The sequence below is a fragment of the Salmo trutta genome, chromosome 30 (assembly GCF_901001165.1).
Source record: "Salmo trutta chromosome 30, fSalTru1.1, whole genome shotgun sequence".
NCBI classification, from domain to species: Eukaryota; Metazoa; Chordata; class Actinopteri; order Salmoniformes; family Salmonidae; genus Salmo; species Salmo trutta.
Window position 1 is genome coordinate 28,400,435 of NC_042986.1, and position 23,769 is coordinate 28,424,203.

The 23,769-nt window shown below is 43.9% G+C and overlaps 1 protein-coding gene across 5 annotated transcripts in view; it reads left to right on the top strand.

Moving 5' to 3' along the window:
• The window catches only part of ift122 (intraflagellar transport 122 homolog (Chlamydomonas)), a 36,516-nt gene extending 13,439 nt beyond the window's left edge, over positions 1–23,077 (top strand). For 3 of the 5 annotated variants that reach the window (XM_029723681.1, XM_029723682.1, XM_029723684.1), the window contains 12 exons: positions 1,197–1,363; positions 1,844–2,015; positions 4,699–4,801; positions 10,725–10,865; positions 10,995–11,116; positions 12,540–12,640; positions 16,480–16,645; positions 16,767–16,878; positions 16,957–17,085; positions 21,590–21,666; positions 21,771–21,935; positions 22,559–23,077. In XM_029723681.1, coding sequence (XP_029579541.1) covers positions 1,197–1,363; positions 1,844–2,015; positions 4,699–4,801; positions 10,725–10,865; positions 10,995–11,116; positions 12,540–12,640; positions 16,480–16,645; positions 16,767–16,878; positions 16,957–17,085; positions 21,590–21,666; positions 21,771–21,935; positions 22,559–22,645 — 1,542 coding nt within the window. In that variant the 3' untranslated portion in view covers positions 22,646–23,077. The remainder of the gene's footprint in view (positions 1–1,196; positions 1,364–1,843; positions 2,016–4,698; positions 4,802–10,724; positions 10,866–10,994; positions 11,117–12,539; positions 12,641–16,479; positions 16,646–16,766; positions 16,879–16,956; positions 17,086–21,589; positions 21,667–21,770; positions 21,936–22,558) is intronic. The other 2 variants (XM_029723683.1, XM_029723680.1) reach the window with 1 other exon arrangement.
• Positions 23,078–23,769: the final 692 nt, after the last annotated feature.

The window sequence follows — 23,769 nt, forward strand, 5'->3', positions numbered from 1 at the left end:
TTAAGCTCATGCTATATTCTGGCTGATCTAGTCGAAATTCATTCTTCCGGCGTGTAGGTCGTCACCTTCACATTGAAATTCGATGCCGATTTCGTTAGGTTCTTGCTGATGTTGGCTTAGTTCTGAAGGTGGTCTTTGTCCTTTCAACGTGGGGACTGCCAGTCCGCACGTTCTAGGAATAGGAAGTTACATTTTCGTAAACGGGTTTATATAGTGGTGAAAGAAGGGCGTGTTTCATAGTTTACAACCCATGTCTGTTCACTTGGGCGGGGCCTCTGAGTGAGCAGAGTGGTGTTCTTCTGACAAACCGTTCTCATTAAGAAGCTAAAATTACATTTAATCTTTTCACAGATAGTTTCATATTTAAACATTTAAATTGCACAACAATTCCATGTGATTCTGATAACTAGAATGTGTCGAGTTTCCAAGATACAGTTTGTCATCCTGTCATTAGTAATAATGTCTCAGACAACAACTGATCTGAGATCATATTCATTAAGTAGCAACGCATATTTTCAACTGGTTGGATTACTGAAATATGGTTCCGTTTCCCATCTTTTGATGTCACCAGACTCTCCATGTTAACAAAGGGATTTTCAATAGTCACATCGGTAGAGTAGAGAGAGGAAAAAGAGGAAAGGTATTTATGGGGGTCATAAATCTCCCCCCTCAGGCCAACTTCATGACAGTGTGCATGCTATTCCAATGAGACACACACACACACACACACACACACACACACAGGCTGTAGCGTTACACGTTTCCAAGTGTCAGTTGTTGAATGGGAATTATTTGATGAAGGGGTCAGTTCAAGTTGAGACAATCTCGTGTTTAGTGTGTTTATATATATGTGTGTGTGTTCACAGTACTGAAGCAGATGACACAGGCCTAATTCCTTTCCCCTCCTGTGTGTGTGTGTCTTGACTGCTGTGCAGATGTGTGTGTGTGTGTGTGTGTGTGTGTGTGTGTGTGTGTGTTTTTTGGGGCTGCTGTATATTTGTGTGGCCATCTGTTCCTCGAGGCCATTTGTTTTAGCTCTGGAGGACACCGGAGGGGGAATCCTGGTCCTGTTTATGTGACTCCATGTTCCCCCTCTCCAGGCCCTGACCCAGATGGGCCTGTCTCTCTCTCACTCCTTCTCTTTCTCTTTGTCCCTCTATCTCACCCACCCTCCCTCTCTTCCTGTCCCTCTGTAGGAGTTTGTGGGCGCGGCAGACCCTAAAAACACTCGCATGCTGATGTCCAAGCAGGCCGACTGGGCTAAGAACAGCAAGGAGCCGCGGGCCGCTGCTCAGATGTACCTGACTGCAGGAGAACACCTTAAGGCCATCGACATCATAGGAGAACACGGCTGGGTCGACATGTGGGTAACACACATACACACACGCACATACATACATACATACATACATACATACATACATACATACATACATACACACACACACACACACACACACACACACACACACACACACACACACACACACACACAGAGCTCTTGGTTCTCCTCTCTTCGTCCCTCCTGTGAGTCATGGTGTCATGTGAAAGTGGGTGTGTGTGATTGGGAAACAGGCAGATACATAAGGCTGGTCCTGTGGTCCTATCAGAGCTCCCCACGGGCTCCCTCTCTGACCCAGTGTCTGCTGCTTGTCAATCACACCCCCACTCTGGCCCAGACCACCTAGGCTAAGGCTGGACCAGCATAACAAACACAGGGAAAGACTGGTTGGCCCCGTTAAGCTTTATCAGGCTTGACAGCTTCCCATACTACACACATTAACACACACACACACACCCTCCCACTCCATCTGATCTCATCTCTCCTCAACTCCCCTATCAGGCTGATTGACATAGCCCGTAAACTGGATAAGGCGGAGCGCGAACCACTGGCTAAGTGTGCGGCCTACTTCCAGAAGCTGAAGCACCATGGTTACGCCTCTGAGACCTACTCCAAGATGGGAGACCTGCAGGCCCTGGTGCATCTGCACGTGGAGGCACGACACTGGGACGAGGTCAGTCAGAACCATTCACATTTCACTTATGGTCCTTACACCTGTTGGACACAGCTACAGTATTGTATCTTACTTGGCTCATCAGAAAGTATACCTCATACACCAAATTAGTGGATTCGGCTATTTCAGCCACACCCGTTACTGACAGGTGTATAAAATCTAGCACACAGCCATGCAATCTCCATAGACGGACATTGGCAGTAGAATGGCCCGTACTGAAGAGCTCAGTGACATTCAATGTGGCACTGTCATAGGATGCCAGCCAGTCAGTTCATCAAATTTAAAATTTCTGCCCTGCTAGAGCTGCCCTGGTCAACTGTAAGTGCTGTTATTGTGAAGTGGAAACGTCTAGGAGCAACAATGGCCACAAAACCTCACAGAACGGGACCGCTGAAGTGCGTAGCGTGGAAAAATCGTCTGTCCTTGGTTGCAACACTCACTACCGAGTTCCAAACTGCCTCTGGAAGCAACTATTCGTCGGGAGCTTCATGAAATGGGTTTCCTTGGCCGAGCAGCCACACACAAGCCTAAGATCACCATGCGCAATCCCAAGCGTCGGCTGGAGTGGCGTAAAGCTGGTTGCCTTTGGACTCTGGAGCAGTGGAAACGCGTTCTCTGGAGTGATGAATCACACTTCACCATCTGGCAGTCCGACGGACTAATCTGGGTTTGGAGGATGATAGGAGAACGCTACCTGCTCGAATGCATAGTGCCAACTGTAAAGTTTGGTGGATGAATTATGGTCTGGGGCTGTTTCTCATGGTTTGGGCCCCTTAGTTCCAGTGAAGGGAAATCTTAACACTACAGCATACAATGACATTCTAGATGATTCTGTGCTTCCAACTTTGTGGCAACAGTTTGGGGAAGGCCCTTTCCTGTTTCACCATGACAATGACCCCATGCACAATGCGAGGTCCATACAGAATTTTTTTGTCAAATTCAGTGTGGAAGACCTTGACTGGCCTGCACAGAGCCCTGACCTCAACCCCATCGAACACCTTTGGGATGAATTGGAACACCGACTGAGAGGCCTAATCGCCCAACATCATTGCCTGACCTCACTAATGCTCTTGTCGCTGAATGGAAGATTTTGGAATGACGATACTTTTAGCCATTTAGTGTAGGTCTAACCCAGAACACAGAAAATGACACTGCATATTTACTGGAACAATACAAAATAGGTTGCAGGGAGGTTCTGGGAATGTTTTACTATGGTTCCCTGAACGCTTTCCTGGCAGGTTTTATTATTGTTCTGAAAACTGAAATTATAGGTTATTTGAAGGTAATTAAATAATGTTCTGAGAACGTTCCAATAAGACTTTTAATAACACAGCTATCTTTGGGTTAACTGTTTTGAACTCCAAGAACAGATAGGACACATGGAAATTCATTTGGTTAGGCATTAGTCATGTAAACACATTTACATTTTTATTTATTTTGCCACGGTATCCGTGAGGTTTGATCCTGTGATCTTCTGTTCGCTGTCCATGGAATTAGTCCACTGCGCCACCAGGATGGAGCTACTGTAGCATGCCAATGTTTTTTAATTCATACAAAGCTGTTAATTTTTGTCTATTCAAAATAGTCCCCATTTCAATTGAAACAAGCACTCATTAAGTTTAGGTGTGGCCAATTAGTGGGTGTGGCCAACACACCTGAACACACTTAACAAGATAGAGGATAGTGAAATGTATATAAATAACATTCTTAGAACGTTCTTTGAAAGTTAATCATGTTTACTTTTTTTATGGGTCGTTTTCTTAATGTTCTGAGAACATGACATTAAATAGACCCATGAGGAAACCGGCAGAAAATGTTATGCTGAAGTACTGAAATTCCCACAGAAGAACGTTGTTCTTGGAACAACGTTAAATAGAACAATGAGGAAACCTGTAGGAGACATTACGCTGAAGTACTGAAATTCCCACCTAAGAAACATATGGTTCTCAGAACGTTATGTGCTAGCTGTTTATCCTGCACCATTACCAGAATGTTGTGGGAAGGTTGTGTGCAAAATAACCGTAGGGCAACCACGCTCTAACCAAGCTCTAAGAAACATATGGTTCTCAGAATGTTATGTGCTAGCTGGGGAGATATGTAGAAAATACTAAATGTTCTAAGTGTTTTATCGAGTTATGGGTGGAACTGAGCGCAAACGTGTGATTTCCACTGTGAAACAGAGAAAATGCCAAAAAACTAGAACATTAAATCACATTCATATTGTATGAATCTTGCACAGCGTCTGAGGAGCTTTCTCATCCGTTCATTTGATCCTGAGAGAGAGAAAGGACGAGAAAAAGAGAAGGTGGAAGGCTTAACGAAAGTCATGCTATTGGACAATTAGGTTAATCAATCAAGATGACAGGCAGGTATGCCTCTGTTGGCTACTGTCATACTATTCTACTACAACATGTCACCATAGCTGCACACTAATTGACCATGACATGAAATCAGTCTAATATGCTAACCTTAACATATCACATTAGTAATGAGCTGTATTAATGTTTTGGTGTGTCTGTTTTAAAGCCTGTGTTAATAATCACTGACAATTTCTAGGCAAATTATCCTGGGCATATTGACTCAAAAACACATGATACAGTAAACCTAATACATTTCCTAAGTGATTTAATCTGGTTATATGTAAGGCATCTGATTGAGCCCTTCTTCCCCTCTCGCCCCCCAGGCCTTCTCTCTGGTGGAGAAACATGCCCAGTTTAAAGATGACGTCTATGTGCCCTACGCTCAGTGGCTGGCTGAGAACGACCGCTTTGAGGAGGCACAGAAAGGTGAGGATGAAGAGGGAGAATGCTCATCCCAATATGTTATAGGAGCTCGATGTTTGATGTTCCCACATTTTGTTGTAACTTTGCCAAGAACATGTCGGCTGAAACACCTTATCACTAGTTTCTAGAAAAATCCCATTTTGTGCACCTAACATTGAGCAGGCATATCTCAGATCATTCTGGAATCAGAACTATATAAATGTATCATAGAAAACCACAGAGGGCTGTAAGGGCATTGTCAGTTCATATAACATAGGGTACATATGGAAACCATATCAAGTTTGCCCCGTGTTATATCCCAGAGTTTTTCACTACTCCCTCTGCAGTGCTGCTCTCTCTATTCACTGTAAAACATGATCCTCAGTTAGAGACAGAGCAAGTCCTGACTGCTTACAGTGTTACACGCCATGCATATTTCCAATCAGCACTATAACAAGCAACTCTTAATGATGATTACCCATGTGAGCAGAAGAACTGTAATCACCGCATGGGCTTACACTGAGTGTACATAATATTAAGAACACCTGCTCTTTCCATGACAGACTGACCAGGTGAATCCAGGTGAAAGCTAGGACCCCTTATTGATGTCACCTGTTACATCCACTTCAATCAGTGTAGATGAAGGGCAGGAGACATGATAAATATCACTTTTTAACCCTTGAGACAATTGAGACAGGGATTGTGTATGTGTGCCATTCAGAGGGTGAATGGCCAGGACAAAAAACGGGGTATGGTAGAAGGTGCCAGGCGCACCGGTTTGAGCGTGTCAAGAACTGCAACGCTGCTGGGGTTTTCATGCTCAACAGTTTCCCGTGTGTTTCAAGAATGGTCCACCACCCAAAGGACATCCAGCCAACTTGACACAACTGTGGGAAGCATTGGAGTCAACATGGGCCAGCATCCCTGTGGAACGCTTTCGACACCTTGTAGAGTCCATGCCCCAACGAGACTTTCCTGAGGGCAAAAGGTGGTGCAACTCAATATTAGGAAGGCATTCCTAATCTTTTGTACACTCGGTGTATAATTATGATCCCTGCATGCCTATTAATGTACAGTACCAGGGATTTTTCAGGGGGGTGGGGGGGAGCGAGACATTCAGGGAGAATAGAAATTCCAAAAACAATGAATTTAGCAATATATATTTTGTTATTATGTTTGAGCAAAAGAACACAGCATTAGCCATGACAAAATGCATAGAATTGCAGGAAATTAGCTTTAAAACTGCCAAAATTTCTCTCGTCTCCATGGAGATTTCTCTCAAAATCAGCCGTGCCGACGAGCCAATCACGCCCCCTGCCACGCCCACCGCCTAAGCTCCTTTTTGATCCATAAAAAAGCCTGAGTGCTGTATCCAATCCATCCTGCATAATATCCTTCTCTGTGTCTTGCTGTGTGTGGAGTATAGAGTTGAACAGGCCTGGTTGTGTTTCAGCCTGGCAGTAAACTGGCGTTGTGCTGACTGTATTGTGTTTTAGTGGGGCAGTAATGCTGTATTGTGCTACCACCACAGTGATTGTAATTGACTTTAGGCCCCTGTAGCATTGTACCCTGGTGGTTCCTCACCTGGCAGGGCTGACTGGTCACTGACTGTAACTCCTCACCAACGCAGCATTGTTGTATCTGAGCTACATCACTGAGTTATGTGGGCCCAGACCACAGCCCATGTTAATCATCTTTAGCATAGTGTGTGTTTGGGGGAGTGTATGTGGTTTGTGTGTGTGTGTGTGTGTGTGTGTGTGTGTGTGTGTGTGTGTGTGTGTGTGTGTGTAGCTGTATGTATGTGTGTGTCCTTACACTAACCAGCAGCACTTGACTGTGTTTTATCTGCCCGGCTGCAACACTAATATTTCTTGACTCCCTGTACAAGCAGGACAGACAGGGCTGCATCCCTGGAGATGCCTTTAATTAGCGAGAGATTGCAACATGAAGAATAGGACACATGGGCAATTCAATTAAAGGGATACTTTGGGATTTTGGCACTGAGGCCCTTTTATCTACTTCCCCAGAATCAGATGAACTTGTGGATACCATTTTATGTCTCTTGTGTCCAGGAAGGAAGTTAGAGGTGGGTTTCGCGAGCCAATGCTAACTAACATTAACACAATGACTGTAAGTCTATAGGTATCTGCTAGCACATAAAATGGTATCCACGAGTTCATCTGACTCTGGGGAAGTAGATAAAGGGCCTCTTTGTCAAAATCCCGAAGTATCCCTTTAAAATGTATGCCAAACTAAAAACCTTGATTTCAAAGTTTAACAAACCATATAACTCTATTCACAAAGACTACTTTTAACAATTCACACTGAACATTTTATAGTAATGCAAAGTTTGGTAACATAATTTCTGTAAAGTCTCCCTTAGTTTTTTATGTGACCTCGTTTTCCCCAAAAAGATATGCTCCGAATTAATATTCAAAGATAAAGAATGGGGTGTCAGCTATGATATGACACCTTGAGTTGAATAAAAATATATTTTGGTTATTGTAAGTGAACTGGATTTACACCAGATTTTTTTACACCTGATTTTTGGTTATTGTAGGTGAAGTGGATTTACACCTGATTTATAACAGAATTTTGGTTACAAAATTTCATAATTTGACCCTGATCTGTACTACACAGAAATGCATAATTATGGATATGAATGTCATTATCTTCATGGTGATGTATCCTAAATAGGTACACAAAGGTAGAAATATTCAATATCCTCCTTTTGCATATTTGGGTATTATCCTCCACACTGGCTATTATTCTAATGAGCTCCGCCACCAAACAAGACCACATTTTGTTGGGTTGGACCGGATCAAATATGAACCATCCATAGACGTCTACAGTATGTTTAACAAGTTTGGACATCAAAGTACAGTAACAGTAGAGTACAGTATAGTCAAGTAGAGTATAGTTCAGTAAAGTAGCTATAGTTCAGTACAGTCCATTATAGTGTACTCAAGTGTGCTCTACTATGTACTGTACTGTACTGAACTCTACTGTACTTTACTGTGCCTTACTGTAATGTGTTGTCCAAAACTGTGAAACATAGATGTCTATGATTGGTTCAAATTTGGCCCGGTCATCAGATATCTGGACGTTGAAATCAAGGTTGGTCCGGATCGGACCGAAAAACTACATCTGTAGACGTTGAAATCAAGGCCACGGTGGACTGACCAAATTTCAACTACTTTTCAGCATCCATTGACGTCCGGTGTCGGCCGGTGCTCAGTGGGTCAGGATGCTGATTACAGTAAATAGAAAGAGAGGGGACTCATGGGTAGGTTTACGTGCGCACCGTATTCCAGATAATAGCTCATATTCCTGTTTAGGTCTAATTTAGGATCACTTTACATGCACCTTTGAAATCCCGCTCATGAGTATCCATCCCTGCATGCATAAATAAACATAATATTGATAATTGTCTGTCATTACTTGATACTTTAGAATATTAAATAAAGCCATGCTCACCAGAATGTCATAAATCGATAGAATGAATATAGCATCCACGATCTAGTTGACATCAGTAAAGTTTTCTTGTTCATTTCTGCTTCTCTCGCGTAGCAAAGACACTTAGGGAATGGGGAGATTTTCCTTGCAGGATTTCCAATTGACATCAGTTTGTTGATCGGTATTAAGGAAATGAAATGCTGTGAAAACGATCCAACATGTGTTTGAGTTTGTCTTCTATGCATATTTTATGTGGTTGAAAGTGAAATGCTGTCGGCTGTCAGCTATGTCGCTGAAAAAAGTTGCACGGTTAGTCTACACAGCACAGTCCCTAATTGGACATTTACATTTTCTCAAGATGAAAGAAAGAAACCATATTTCTCCACTCCTGTTCCCGAGAAAAAATTACATTTGGTCTATAATTTTACAGCAAGAAACACTTAATTCTGTATGACTTAATATTATAAAAGCCTACATGTGAGGCCTACAGTCAGTGTCCTGACTTGACTTCAGTTACTATTCCAGCTATTACTGTTCCCATCTGAACTTCAAAGGTGATACTATGCAAAACTGAGCCTGCGCAGACCTTTAAAAACAACAGTAAACGGGATAAGATGTTTACATGCCACAGTATCCCGTCTTAGATCAGCATATCCCAGGCATCTTATCCGGGTTTCAGTAGCAGGTGACCCTATGAGCTGAACATAACAGTATGCCAGTGGAAAGGAGGACAGTAGCAGGTGACCCTATGAGCTGAACATAACAGTATGCCAGTGGAAAGGAGGACAGTAGCAGGTGACCCTATGAGCTGAACATAACAGTATGCCAGTGGAAAGGAGGACAGTAGCAGGTGACCCTATGAGCTGAACATAACAGTATGCCAGTGGAAAGGAGGACAGTAGCAGGTGACACTATGAGCTGAACATAACAGTATGCCAGTGGAAAGGAGGACAGTAGCAGGTGACACTATGAGCTGAACATAACAGTATGCCAGTGGAAAGGAGGACAGTAGCAGGTGAACCTATGAGCTGAACATAACAGTATGCCAGTGGAAAGGAGGACAGTAGCAGGTGACACTATGAGCTGAACATAACAGTATGCCAGTGGAAAGGAGGACAGTAGCAGGTGACCTTATGAGCTGAACATAACAGTATACCAGTGGAAAGGAGGACAGTAGCAGGTGACCCTATGAGCTGAACATAACAGTATGCCAGTGGAAAGGAGGACAGTAGCAGGTGAACCTATGAGCTGAACATAACAGTATGCCAGTGGAAAGGAGGACAGTAGCAGGTGACCCTATGAGCTGAACATAACAGTATGCCAGTGGAAAGGAGGACAGTAGCAGGTGACCCTATGAGCTGAACATAACAGTATGCCAGTGGAAAGGAGGACAGTAGCAGGTGACCCTATGAGCTGAACATAACAGTATGCCAGTGGAAAGGAGGACAGTAGCAGGTGACCCTATGAGCTGAACATAACAGGTTGCCAGTGGAAGGGAGGACAGTAGCAGGTGACCCTATGAGCTGAACATAACAGTATGCCAGTGGAAAGGAGGACAGTAGCAGGTGACCCAACTGTGGTTTGTGACTACTATGATTTCCTGTTGTAGCCAACTCAATTGCAGAAATTCCGTTACCAAATTTGTTTTAAATTCTGTTACCGATTTGGTAACAGAATTTCAAGTTTTAATCACTTAATAATTCATAAACTAAATTGATATCAGTAACAACACTAGAAGTAATTGGTAGGTGTACCTTTGCTTGTTACTTCTGTGAACTTTCATTATGTTTAAGATAGAACATATTGAATGTGGGGTAACGGGACAAGGCACTGTTTCTTAAACTTACAGGTGGCAAAAAAAAGTGTTTATTAGTTAGCAGGTGTCTTTACTTCAAAATGATTGTGTTTTGATGTATTTCTAATACCTGTTAAGACTTTTTCTGGTAGGTGTTGTGTAAGACCGCTTTTCTATCTGTTTGACAAGAAATCAAAGCATTTGCTTATAACACATTTTTAGTTTGGAAAATGGTTAAAACATTTGTATATGACTTCATTTTTCAAAAATATAGACTCGTAACCTTCATTTGACATCCTTTTTGGCATGCTCCTATGAACGTCACATGTTGGTGCTCATGGGTCCTTTTGCATGGAAATGACCACATGTTTATTGGAGTTGCATGCTGTTTGAAATTTGGGAGTGGGTTTGTTTTAGATGTCTGTTTGTGGTTACTAGTGAAAAATGAGGAAAACATTGTCTCGTATACGTTAAGTACAAATTGCCCCTGGTGTGTAAATGTGTGTCTGTGTGATATTGTTCATCTCTGGCAGCCTGAGAATGAAAGGGTGTAATGGGAAAGGGGTCAGCTCCTATAAGGCTGAAACTCTATTGTCAATGCAATAGAAGCAGTGTTAAGCGTTGCTCTAGCTCGCAATGTTCCCGCTTCATCGCTGCAATTAAGTCTCTTCCCTCCCTTCTCTCCTCCCCCCGCAGCGTTCCACAAGGCGGGCCGACAGAGCGAGGCTGTGAAGGTGTTGGAACAGCTTACCCACAATGCCGTGGTGGAGAGCAGGTTCAATGACGCAGCATATTATTACTGGATGCTCTCTATGCAGTGTCTGGACATCGCTAGGGGTAAGTAGGTCTACCGACACCCATATACGTCTTACTACTATCACCACTGAATTCCTACTGTAACTGCTTCATTTTTATTTTGGTGTGTGTGTGTGTGTGTGTGTGTGTGTGTGTGTGTGTGTGTCACAGAAAACGAGGAGAGGAAGGAGGAGATGCTGAAGAAGTTCAAGCGTTTCCAGCACCTGGCTGAGCTCTACCATGTTTACCACTCAATACAGCGTTACACAGTAAGATGCTCACCACAGATGAAGGTAGGGACAGAGTAGAGCCAAGTAAGTATAGTTAAGACTAAGTTAAGGTTGAGTTCAGAAAAGTAAAGAAGTTAAGAATAGGCGGGGTTGAGAGAGTTGAGAAAGGTAGACTGCAAAAAAATCCCTTCAGTCCCTTAGTTGAAATAGGAAATGCTTCTGGAATCCGTTCCAATTCAGCCAGACACTGCTACAAAGCATAACTACGTTAGATATACAGAGAGCATTTCTGAAGATTCTGTCAACAACATCCCCATAGCTACAATCCTACTCATGTTAATCACCACGGTCAACTCTCTGAACCCACTATGACCTCTATTTCTATAGTAACCAGTTAATTGGTTGATCATTAATCAGGATAACCCCTTCCACCAGCAGCCCCCCCCCCTCGCCATTGCTTGGTTCTAAACAAGCTATGCCTGGTTATAAGCACTCTTTACGTTGGTTTGCTGTGGCTGCAGTACACCCGGCATTTGTCAGTGTGTCTTTGTGCGCTCTCTCTCTCTCTCTCTCTCTCTCTCTCTCTCTGTTTGTTTTTACAGTACTAGTCACACCCCTGAAGTGAGGAATCCCTGTGATTGAGTCCAGAGCAGGAACCTTCTATACCTCACTTTAACTCTCCCAGCCACCTGGCTGTGCTGAGCCATCAAACACCGTGGGAGCTAGCTGGCGCTGTACGCTAATGACCACTCCCTGCCTCTGAACCTAGCCCCTGTGAGAGCAGTGCTCTGTGCTGTGAAGGGAGTCTGTGGCACAGCTCAGGCTATTCTTCATCTTCAGACTAGTGTTTAAGGCAGGAGAGAGAAGAAGAGAGATAAAAAGAGAGGAGAAGAAGAGGGGGAGGGACAGACACAGGATCATTGTGCCTCTGAGACTCTTACAAAGGTGCCCAAAGCTGTGCGTATTTGATTGATGTTGTTATGTTCTCTCTCTCTCTCTCTCTCTCTCTCTCTCTCTCTCTCTCTCTCTCTCTCTCTCTCTCTCTCTCTCTCTCTCTCTCTCTCTCTCTCTCTCTCTCTCTCTCTCTCTCTCTCTGCCCTCCCCCCTGCTACATCTACCTGCCTCTAATTCCCTGTCTCTTTCTCTGCATCCCCTCTCCCTTCCTGCTACATCTACCTGCCTCTAATTCCCTGTCTCTTTCTCTGCCTTCCCTTCCTGCTACATCTACCTGCCTCTATTTCTCTCTCCCTCTCTCTCCCTCTTTCTCTGCCTTCCCTCCCCCTTCCTGCTACATCTACCTGCCTCTATTTCTCTCTCCCTCTCTCTCCCTCTTTCTCTGCCTCCCCTCCCCCTTCCTGCTACATCTACCTGCCTCTATTTCTCTCTCTCTGCCTCCCCTCTTTCTCTGCCTCCCATCTTTCTCTGTCTCCCTTCTTCCCCCTTCCTGCTACCTTTCCCTCCTCTCTCTCTTTTCTCCTTTCTCCAGGATGAACCCTTTAGCTCCCATATGCCTGAGACGCTCTTTAACATCTCCAGGTACCTCCTACACAACCTCACCAAGGACGTGCCACTGGGCATCTCCAAAGTGTATCCTTCCAATGTTAAAATAATCCTACAAGTCAGAAGCAGTATGCTCAAATCCATGTGTCCAATGTCACCTTAAATGTTCATAGAGTTCACAGGCTGATTACCTGGTGAGGTAGAGAGAACATTAAGGAAAAAGAGAGAGAGAAAGTTGGTGCCAGGGAACAAACAGGGTAGAGGAAACAGAGCAGCACGACCACGTGAAGGGAGATGGGCAGGAAGAGAAGACGCCAGAAAGAGGCACATCTTCATTTACCAAAACAAACCCACTGATTACCACACACACACACACACACACACACACACACACACACACACACACACACACACACACACATATACATACACATACACATATACACACACACACATATATATATAGAGAGAGAAAGGGGTAGGAGCATGGGGAAGGAAATACCAGGCTTCCAGAAGGAAACGGTGCCGCTCGGAAAACTTTGAACCAGGATTTATGGTCTTAGCAGGCTCTGGTCGGAATAATGTGGCACAATGTCACGGAAAGCACCACATACAACACATAACAGTAGATGAGTTTTTAACAATCCTGATACTGGGACTGGAGGAGCAGAGAGGAGAGCTGTTGGAGCTAGTGGAGGAATCCCAGTTACAGGGCTTCTGCAGCTGCAAGTCATTGACCTGGTGTTGCCTTTCTCCAAGGGCTCCTCAGTGCACAACAATCTCAATCCATACAAATACAAACAGGCAGCAATTTCCTCTGCTCAAACACACACATGCAAGGATGATTACACAAACACTTACACACAAGTATACATTCCTCTAATCACACCACTTTTAAAGGAAAAGCCAAGGTAGTTATTTTAGAGAGGATCAGTGAAGCCATCACAGAGCCAAACAGAGAGAATGGGACTTGTGGTTGCTGGCAGTGGCTATGTTTAGCATACATACACAGCTCTGATGAGTGTGTGTAGTGCCAATTGTGTGCCCAGTCCCCGATCTTGAGTTCTTGTTTTGGAGTTGGAAGACGTTTCCATTAGGCACTAAGTTCAGTTTGGCATTTCCCTACTATAATACACTATACAGTTGAAGTCGGAAGTTTACATACACCTCAGCCAAATACATTTAAACTCAGTTTTTCACAATTCCTGACACTTAATCCTAGTAAGAATTCCCTGTCTTAGGTCAGTTAGGATCACCACTTTATTTTAAGAATGTGAAATGTCAGAATAATAGTAGAGAGAATGATTTATTTTAGCTTTTCTTTCTTTCATCACATTCCCAGTGGGTCAGAAGTTTACATACACTCAATTAGTATTTGGTAGCATTGCCTTTAAATTGTTTAACTCCACAAGCTTCCTACAATAAGTTGGGTGAATTTTGGCCCATTCTTCCTGACAGAACTGGTGTAACTGAGTCAGGTTTGTAGGCCTCCTTGCACGCACACGCTTTTTCAGTTCTGCCCACACATTTTCTATATGATTGAGGTCAGGGCTTTGTGATGGCCACTCCAATACCTTGACTTTGTTGTCCTTAAGCCATTTTGCCACAACTTTGGAGTATGCTTGGGGTCATTGTCCATTTGGAAGACCCATTTGTGACCAAGCTTTAACTTCCTGACTGATGTCTTGAGATGTTGCTTCAATATATCCACACAATTTTACTACTCATGATGCCATCTATTTTGTGGAGTGCGACAGTCCCTCCTGCAGCAAAGCACCCCCATGACATGATGCTGCCACCCCGTGCTTCATGGTTGGGATGGTGTTCTTCGGCTTGCAAGCCTCCCCCTTTTTATTCCAAACATAACGATGGTCATTATGGCCAAACAGTTCTATTTTTGTTTCATCAGACCAGAGGACATTTCGCCAAAAAGTACGATCTTTGTCCCCATGTGCAGTTGTAAACCGTAGTCTGGCTTTTTTATGGCGGTTTTGGAGCAGTGGCTTCTTCCTTGCTGAGTGGCCTTTCAGGTTATGTCGATATTGGACTCGTTTTACTGTGGATATATAGATACTTTTGTACCTGTTTCCTCCAGCATCTTCACAAGGTCCTTTGCTGTTGATCTGGGATTGATTTGCGGAATGCGTCTCCTTCCTGAGCGGTATTTACATTTACATTTAAGTCATTTAGCAGATATGACGGCTGCGTGGTCCCATGGTGTTTATACTTGCGTACTATTGTTTGTACAGATGCATGTGGTACCTAGAGGCGTTTGGAAATTGCTCCCAAGGATGAACCAGACTTGTGGAGGTCTATAATTTCGCTGATTTCTTTATATTTTCCCATGATGTCAAGCAAAGAGGCACTGAGTTTGAAGGTAGGCCTTGTCATACATCCACAGGTACACCTCCAATTGACTCAAATGATGTCAATTAGCTTATCAGAAGCTTCTAAAGCCATGACATAATTTTCTGGAATTTTCCAAGCTGTTTAAAGGCACAGTCAACTTAGTGAATATAAACTTCTGACCCAGTGGAATTGTGATACAGTGAATTATAAGTGAAATAATCTCTGTAAATAATTGTTGGAAAAATTACTTGTGTCATGCATAAAGTAGACTTTATAGTAGACTCTAACCGACTTGCCAAAACTATAGTTTGTTAACAAGAAATTTGTGGAGTGGTTGAAAAAGGAGTTTTAATGACTCCAACCTAAGTGTATGTTAACTTCCGACTTCAACTGTATATACAAAATAATGTGGATGGATGTAGTGGATTCGGTTATTTCAGCCTCACCCATTGCTGACAGGTGTATAAAATCAAGCACACACCCATGCAATCTCCATAGACAAGCATTGGCAGTCGAATGGCCTTACTGTAGAGCTCAGTGACTTTCAACGTGGAACCGGTATAGGTTGCCACCTTAAAAATCGTTCAACAACGGCTAGGCCACAAAACCTCAGAACGGGACCGCTGAAGTGCGTAGCGCGTAAAAATAGTCTGTCCTCGGTTGCAACACTCACTACTGAGTTCCAAACTGCCTCCTGAAGCAACGTCAGCACAAGAACTGTTCGTCGGGAGCTTCATGAAATGGGTTTCCTTGGCCGAGCTGCTGCACACAAGCCTAAGATCACCATGTGCAATGCCAAGCGTCGGCTGGAGTTGTGTAAAGCTCTTCGCCTTTGGACTCTGGAGCAGTGGAAACGCGTTCTTTGGAGGGATGAATCACGCTTCACCATCTGGCAGTCCGACTTACAAATCTGGGTTTGCCAGATGCCAGGACAACTCTACCTGCCAGAAGGCACAGTGCCAACTGTAAAGTTTGGTGGAGGAGGAATAAGGGTCTGGGGCTGTTTTTCATGGTTTGGAATAGGCCCCTTAGTTCCAGTGAAGGGAAACATTAACGCTACAGCATAGAATGACATTCTAGATGATTCTGAGCTTCCAACTTTGTTGAAATAGTTTGGGGAAGGTCCTGTTTCAGCATGACAATGCCCCCATGCACAGAGCGAGGTCCATACAGAAAATGTTTGTCGAGATTGGTGTGGAAGAACCCTGACCTCAACCCCATCAAACACCTTTGGGATGAATTGGAACGCTGACTGCGAGCCAGGCATAATCACCCAACATCATTGCTTAACGTCATTAATGCTCTTGTGGATGAATGGAAGTCCCCGCAGCAATGTTCCAACATCTAGTGGAAAGCCTTCCCAAAAGAGTGGAGGCTGTTATAGCCGCAAACAGGGGACCAACTCCATATTAATGCCCATCATTTTGAAATGAGCTGTTCGACGAGCAGGTGTCCACGTACTTTTGATCATGTAGTGTAATTAGGATACAATTTGAAGAGAGTAAACTGACCCCAGATCTGTTGGTAAGGGCAATGTCTACTTGTAGCACCTTGTTGCCCTTGACGATGGGTCTCAGTAACACTCTTTATGCGTTGGCCAAGCAGAGCAGAACCCTGGGAGCGTTTAAGCTAGCCAGACATGCCTATGAGAAGCTCCAGGACCTCCACGTTCCCTCTCGCTTCCAGGAGTCAATGGACCTGGGCAGCCTTACCGTCCGCTCCAAACCATACCACGACAATGAGGTGTGTGTTTGCATGCGTGTCTGTGTATATGTGTGTATATTTACTTTTTTTTAAAGTTCTAGTGGAGCGTGTATCTTATACTTTAGGTATTTTCACAAATGTGTGTATGTGTGTAACCCAGGACCTGATCCCCATGTGTTACCGCTGCTCCACCAACAACCCCCTGCTGAACAGCCAGGGCAGTGTGTGTATCAACTGCAAACAGCCCTTCATCTATTCAGCATCTTCATACGGTAGGTTGACACCAGTCTCTTTGTAAATGGATGTTTGGTTTCGAGGTGTGTTATTAATAATGTATCTCTGTACTGTAGAGGTCCTTCCTCTGGTGCAGTTCTACCTGGACAAGGGTATCGGTGATGAGGAGGCTGTGTCTCTTATTGACTTGGAGGTCCCTTGCATTGACAGGAAGGCAGCTCGCTGGCAGGAGATGAGCAGTGGGGGTATCCTTTACCTGATGCAGTGTACACAAATAACATCTACGCATTTCTCATTACCAGTTTTACCTAATGTGAATAGTCTGTATGTTAAGGTTGTGTGCTCATACATGTTTCCATACAGACACACATTACATACAGTATGTGTCCTTACCAGAACCTTGATTCTGATTCTGCCCAGCACTTTGATTCTGATTCGGCCCAGCACTTTGATTCTGATTTTTACCAGCACCTTGATTGTGATTCTGCCCAGCACCTTGATTCTGATTCTGCCCAGGACCTTGATTCTGCGCAGCACCTTGATTCTGACTCTGCCCAGCACCTTGATTCTGATTCTGCCCAGCACCTTGATTCTGCCCAGCACCTTGATTCTGATTCTGCCCAGCACCTTGATTCTGCCCAGCACCTTAAGCTGTCAAGCTGAAGTAATCTTAGAGTTAGAGGGGCTCTTCTCTCTTGTCAGAATGACACTAACACCTCAGAGACCTCTCTGTCTGGGAGTAACCTGCATTAGCTGACACAGTGTTGGGGAGTAGTGAACTATATGTTATTCAAGTAGTAATTCAACTACATGTTGCAGTAGCTTGGTGGTAGTTGTTCTAAATTCAAATCTTGGTAGTGATTTCAGTAGTTAATTACGTACTATAGCCATGCAGTGGCGTCGCTAACTAATGGAACTATTCACTACTTTTTTTGCGAAAAGAAAATATGGGTGAAGTAGGCAGCAATTTCTTTTCTTTTTTGGCATCTGACCGGCCTAATTCTCACTTGAAATATAGTTTTTGTGTTTAATAGGCTAAATGACACATTATGTTAACATCTGTTTAGATATAATAATTTATCACAAAGTAGTTTGGATATATATAGTTTTTCGAAGTAACTTGCTCTCTTTGACATATGAATTAGAGTATCTTTGTTTTTCCCGATGTTGGTTGCATAAAGTGACTGCATGAGTCTGGTATACAGTGCATTTGGAAAGTTTTCAAACCCCTTCCCATTTTCCACATTTTGTTACGTTACAGCCTTATTCTAAAATGGATTAAATATATTTTTTTTCATCAATATACACACAATACCCCATAATGACAAAGTGAAAACAGACATTTTTGAATTTTTTAAAATTTTATTTACATAAGTATTCAGACCCATTGCTATGAGACTCAAAATTAAGCTCAGGTGCATCCTGTTTCCATTGATCATCCTTGAGATGTTTTTACAACTTGGAGTCCACCTGTGGTAAATTCAATTGATTGGACATGATTTGGAAAGGCACACACCTGTCTATATAATGTCCCACAGTTGACAGTGCATGTCAGAGCAAAAACCAAGCCATGAAGTCGAAGGAATTGTCCGTAGAGCTCTGAGACAGGATTGTGTCGAGGCACAGATCTGGGGAAGGGTATCAAAACATTTCTGAGCACTCCACCAATCAGGCTTTTATGGTAGAGTGGCCAGACGGAAGCCACTCCTCAGTAAAAGGCACATAACAGCCCTCCTGGAGTTTGCCAAAAGGCACCTAAAGACTCTCAGACCATGAGAAACAAGATTCTCTGGTCTGATGAAACCAAGATTGAACTCTTTGGCCTGAATGCCAAGCGTCACGTCTGCAGGAAACCTAGCACCATCCCTACGGTGAAGCATGGTAGTGGCATTATGCTGTGGGGATGTTTTTCAGCAGCAGGGACTGGGAGACTATTCAGGATCGAGGGAAAGATGAACAGAGCAAAGTACTTAGAGATCCTTGATGGGAACCTGCTCCAGAGCACTCAGGACATCAGACTGGGGTAAAGGTTCATATTCCAACAAGACAATGACCCTAAGCACACAGCCAAGACAACACAGGAGTGGCTTCGGGACAAGTCTCTGAATGTCCTTGAGTGGCCCAGCCAGAGCCCGGACTTGAACCTGATCGAACATCTGTGAAGAGACCTGAAAATAGCTGTGCAGCGACGCTCCCCATCCAACCTGACAGAGCTTGAGAGGATCTGCAGAGAAGAATGGGAGAAACTCAAATCAAATCAAATGTATTTATATAGCCCTTCTTACATCAGCTGATATCTCAAAGTGCTGTACAGAAACCCAGCCTAAAACCCCAAACAGCAAGCAATGCAGGTGTAGAAGCACGGTGGCTAGGAAAAACTCCCTAGAAAGGCCAAAACCTAGGAAGAAACCTAGAGAGGAACCAGGCTATGAGGGGTGGCCAGTCCTCTTCTGGCTGTGCCGGGTGGAGATTATAACAGCACATGGCCTAGATGTTCAAATGTTCATAAATGACCAGCATGGTCAAGTAATAATAATCATAGTAGTTGTCGAGGGTGCAACAAGTCAGTAAGACAAGAGTAAGTGTCAGTTGGCTTTTTCATAGCCGATCTTTGAGAGTATCTCTACCGCTCCTGCTGTCTCTAGAAAGTTGAAAACAGCAGGTCTGGGACAGGTAGCACGCCTAGTGAACAGGTCAGGGTTCCATAGCTGCAGGCAGAACAGTTGGAACTGGAGCAGCAGCACGGCCAGGTGAACTGGGGACAGCAAGGAGTCATCAAGCCAGGTAGTCCTGAGGCATGGTCCTAGGGCTAAGGTCCTCCGAGAGAGAGAAAGAAAGAAAGAGAATTAGAGAGAGCATATTTAAATTCACACAGGACACCGGAAAAGACAAGAGAAATACTCCAGATGTGACAGACTGACCCTAGCCCCCCGACACATAAACTACTGCAGCATAAATACTGGAGGCTGAGACAGGAGGGGTTAGGAGACACTGTGACCCCATCCAATGAAACCCCCGGACAGGGCCAAACAGGTAGGATATAACCCCACCCACTTTGCCAAAGCACAGCCTCCACACCACTGGAGGGATATCTCCAACCACCAACATACCATCCCAGGACAAGGCCGAGTATAGCCCACAAAGATCTCCGCCACGGCACAGCCCAAGGGGGGGAGCCATTTACATTACATTTTAGTCATTTAGCAGACGCTCTTATCCAGAGCGACTTACATTAGTGAATGCATACATTTCATACATTTTTTTTTTTTTCCTGTGCTGGCCCCCTGTGGGAATCGAACCCACAACCCTGATGTTGCAAACACCATGCTCTACCAACTGAGCTACAGGGAGCCAACCCAGACAGGAAGACCACGTCAGTGACTCAACCCACTCAAGTGACACACCCCTCCCTGGGACGGCATGGAAGAACACCAGTAAGCCAGTGACTCAGCCCCCGTAATAGGGGTAGAGGCAGAGAATCCCAGTGGAAAGAGGGGAAACCGGCCAGGCAGAGACAGCAAGGGCGGTTCGTTGCTCCAGCCTTTCCGTTCACCTTCACACCCCTGGGCCAGACTACACTCAATCATAGGACCTACTGAAGAGATGAGTCTTCAGTAAAGACTTAAAGGTTGAGAACGAGTCTGCGTCTCTCACATGGGTAGGCAGACTATTCCATAAAAATGGAGAAAGCCCTGCCTCCAGCTGTTTGCTTAGAAATTCTAGGAACAAGTAGGAGGCCCGCGTCTTGTGACCGTAGCGTACGTGTAGGTATGTACGGCAGGACCAAATCGGAAAGATGGGTAGGAGCAAGCCCATGTAATGCTTTGTAGGTTAGCAGTAAAACCTTGAAATCAGCCCTTGCCTTAACAGGAAGCCAGTGTAGGGAGGCTAGCACTGGAGTAATATGATAAAAATTTTTTGGTTCTAGTCAGGATTCTAGCAGCCATATTTAGCACTGACTGAAGTTTATTTAGTGCTTTATCCAGGTAGCCGGAAAGTAGAGCATTGCAGTAGTCCAACCTAGAAGTAACAAAGGCATGGATGAATTTTTCTGCTGCATTTTTGGACAGAAAGTTTCTGATTTTTGCAATGTTACGTAGATGGAAAAAAAGCTGTCCTTGAAACAGTCTTGATATGTTCTTCAAAAGAGAGATCCTGGTCCAGAGTAACACCGAGGTCCTTCACAGTTTTATTTGAGACGACTGTACAACCATCCAGATTAATTGTCAGATTCAACAGAAGATCTCTTTGTTTCTTGGGACCTAGAACAAGCATCTCTGTTTTGTCCGAGTTTAAGAGTAGAAAGTTTAGAGTAGAAACTCCTCAAATACAGGTGTGTCAAGCTTGCAGCATCAAACCCTAAAAGACTTGAGGCTGTAATCACCTCCAAAGGTGCTTCAACAAAGTACTGAGTAAAGGGTCTGAAAACATATGTAAATGTGATATTTCATTTTTGGGTTTTTAATACATTTGCAAAAATGTTTAAAAAAAATAACGTTTTTTTTTCTTTGTCACTATAGGGTATTGTGTGTGTGTGTGTGTGTAGATTGATGAGGAAAAAAACCAACAATTTAATACATTTTAGAATAAGGCTATAATGTAACAAAATGTGGAAAAGTCAAGGGGTCTGAATACTTTCCTAATGAACTGTACGTCGTGAGTGTGTGTGTGAGAGCAGAGAACGATGAGCAGAAGTGATAGGGTATGAAAGGGAGAATGTGAGAGGAGCAGCTTCCTTAACTGTATCAGAGTCCCAGTCTTTGAAGCTGGATGATGGCACAGAAGACATAGAGGAGGACCCCTTCATGGCCAAACTCAGCTTTGAGGTGAGGATAGGAAGGAGGGAGGTGAAACTAAAGGGAGAGTATAAATGAAAGGGGTCAGTATGTGTATATTCTAATATGTGAACCTGTGTGTATCTCCTTAACAGCAGGGGGGCTCTGACTTTGTCCCGGTGGTGGTGAGTCGCTCCGTGCTGAGGTCTATGAGCAGGAGGGATGTCCTGATCAAGCGCTGGCCCAAACCCCTGCAGTGGGAGTACTACCGCTCCTTACTGCCTGATGTCAGCATCACCATGTGCCCCTCCTGCTTCCAGGTACTGAATAGATGGAATATATATACATACATGCATACACATATATATATATATACACACACACACACACACACACACACACACACACACACACACACACACACACACACACACACACACACACACACACACACACACACACACTCAGCATTGAGCTTCATGCCTCCCTCACCACTATCACACACACACACTCACCCCTATCACACACACACACTCACCCCTATCTCACACACACACACTCACTCACCCCTATCACACACTTACTCACCCCTATCATACACTCACTCACCCCCAGGTGCTGTACTTAGGTGAAAAATTATTCTAATCATTAAAACATTACACACTACCGTCACACACACACACACACACACACACACACACACACACACACACACACCTTGGCTCTCCATGGCCCTCTGGCAGTATCTCTCTTCTAGCCTTAATCTTTCACTTATTTTTACTTTCTGCAGTGTTTCCTTTACCAGAAGTTAGATTTGGATAAAATGTTGCTATTGGCAGTGCTAGATGTGTTACTGGCCTCTGCTACCTTCCTTAGAGAATCCCTGCTCTGCTCTGTGTTCTCTGACCCATGCTTCCTGTCTTCTCTGGTGTGTTTCCTCTAGATGTTCCACAGTGAAGACTATGAGCTGCTTGTGCTTCAGCACAACTGCTGTCCCTACTGCCGTCGGCCCATCGATGAACCCAACTGACCTCCCCAAACTGTTCTAGAGTCAATTCATCCATCTCACAATTCATTCATATCTTCAGTTTCACTCTTGCTCTTCTGAGCAATGTTCCGTCCATATGCTGGCAGCCCCAAACCCTCATGGATGTTATTTCAGGGATGGGATTATGAAGATCATTATAGTCTGCAACAAAAGCACATCTTCAGCTGATCAATCCTATAGAATGAACAGGATGAGATCACACAGATTTACGAATGAACTCTTCTGTCAAATTTAAAAAAAATTAAAAACACTTATTTTAATTCATTGGTATTTATTGTTGCTGTTATGTGATGTGCACTTTGACTCTCTAGCATTCCACATTATTTAGGTAAATAGTTATGGTGTGATGTTTTTTTTTTAAGAGTTGAATGTATTGTATTTTTATATTAAAGTCAATGTTTTTTAAAGAAAGGTTTCAATATTCTCAACTTGTTTTGTGCATGAGTGTGTGATTCAGGGTTAGAAATGTGCATGAGTGTGTGATTCAGGGTTAGAAATGTGTTTTTGAGTGTGTTTGCATCGGTGTGTGTTGATATTCTTCTCAGCGATCCACGGGCAGTCTGACAGCTTCACAGCTCTAACACCAGGTGTCTTACTGTCCCACACCTTACCACAGGATTACTGTGTGTGAGCTTACGCGCCATGCTACCAAAATTAATATGCCTGACAAAATCGTGTGTGTGTGTGTGTGTGTGTGTGTGTGTGTGTGTGTGTGTGTGTGTGTGTGTGTGTGTGTGTGTGTGTGTGTGTGTGTGTGTGTGTGTGTGTGTGTGTGTGTGTGTGTGTGTGTGTGTGTGTGTGTGTGTGTGTGTGTGTGTGTGTGTGTGTGTGTGTGTGTGTGTGTGTGTGTGTGTGTGTGTGTGTGTGTGAGTGAGAGGGGATATGTGTGCAACAGAAACCGTTTTCTGCTCCTTTCCTAAGTGAGGTCCATATTATTCAGTGATTAAGGATTAGGTTACCACTGCTGCAAATGAGTTGGAACACTCCGGAAATTACATTTACACTCCCTCTTCTATAAAGCCTGCTAAATTATTCTCTGACAAAGTTGACACGTCAGGCTGTATAAGCAGACTGGTACAGTAGCCTTTAGGCGTCTAGGATAATGC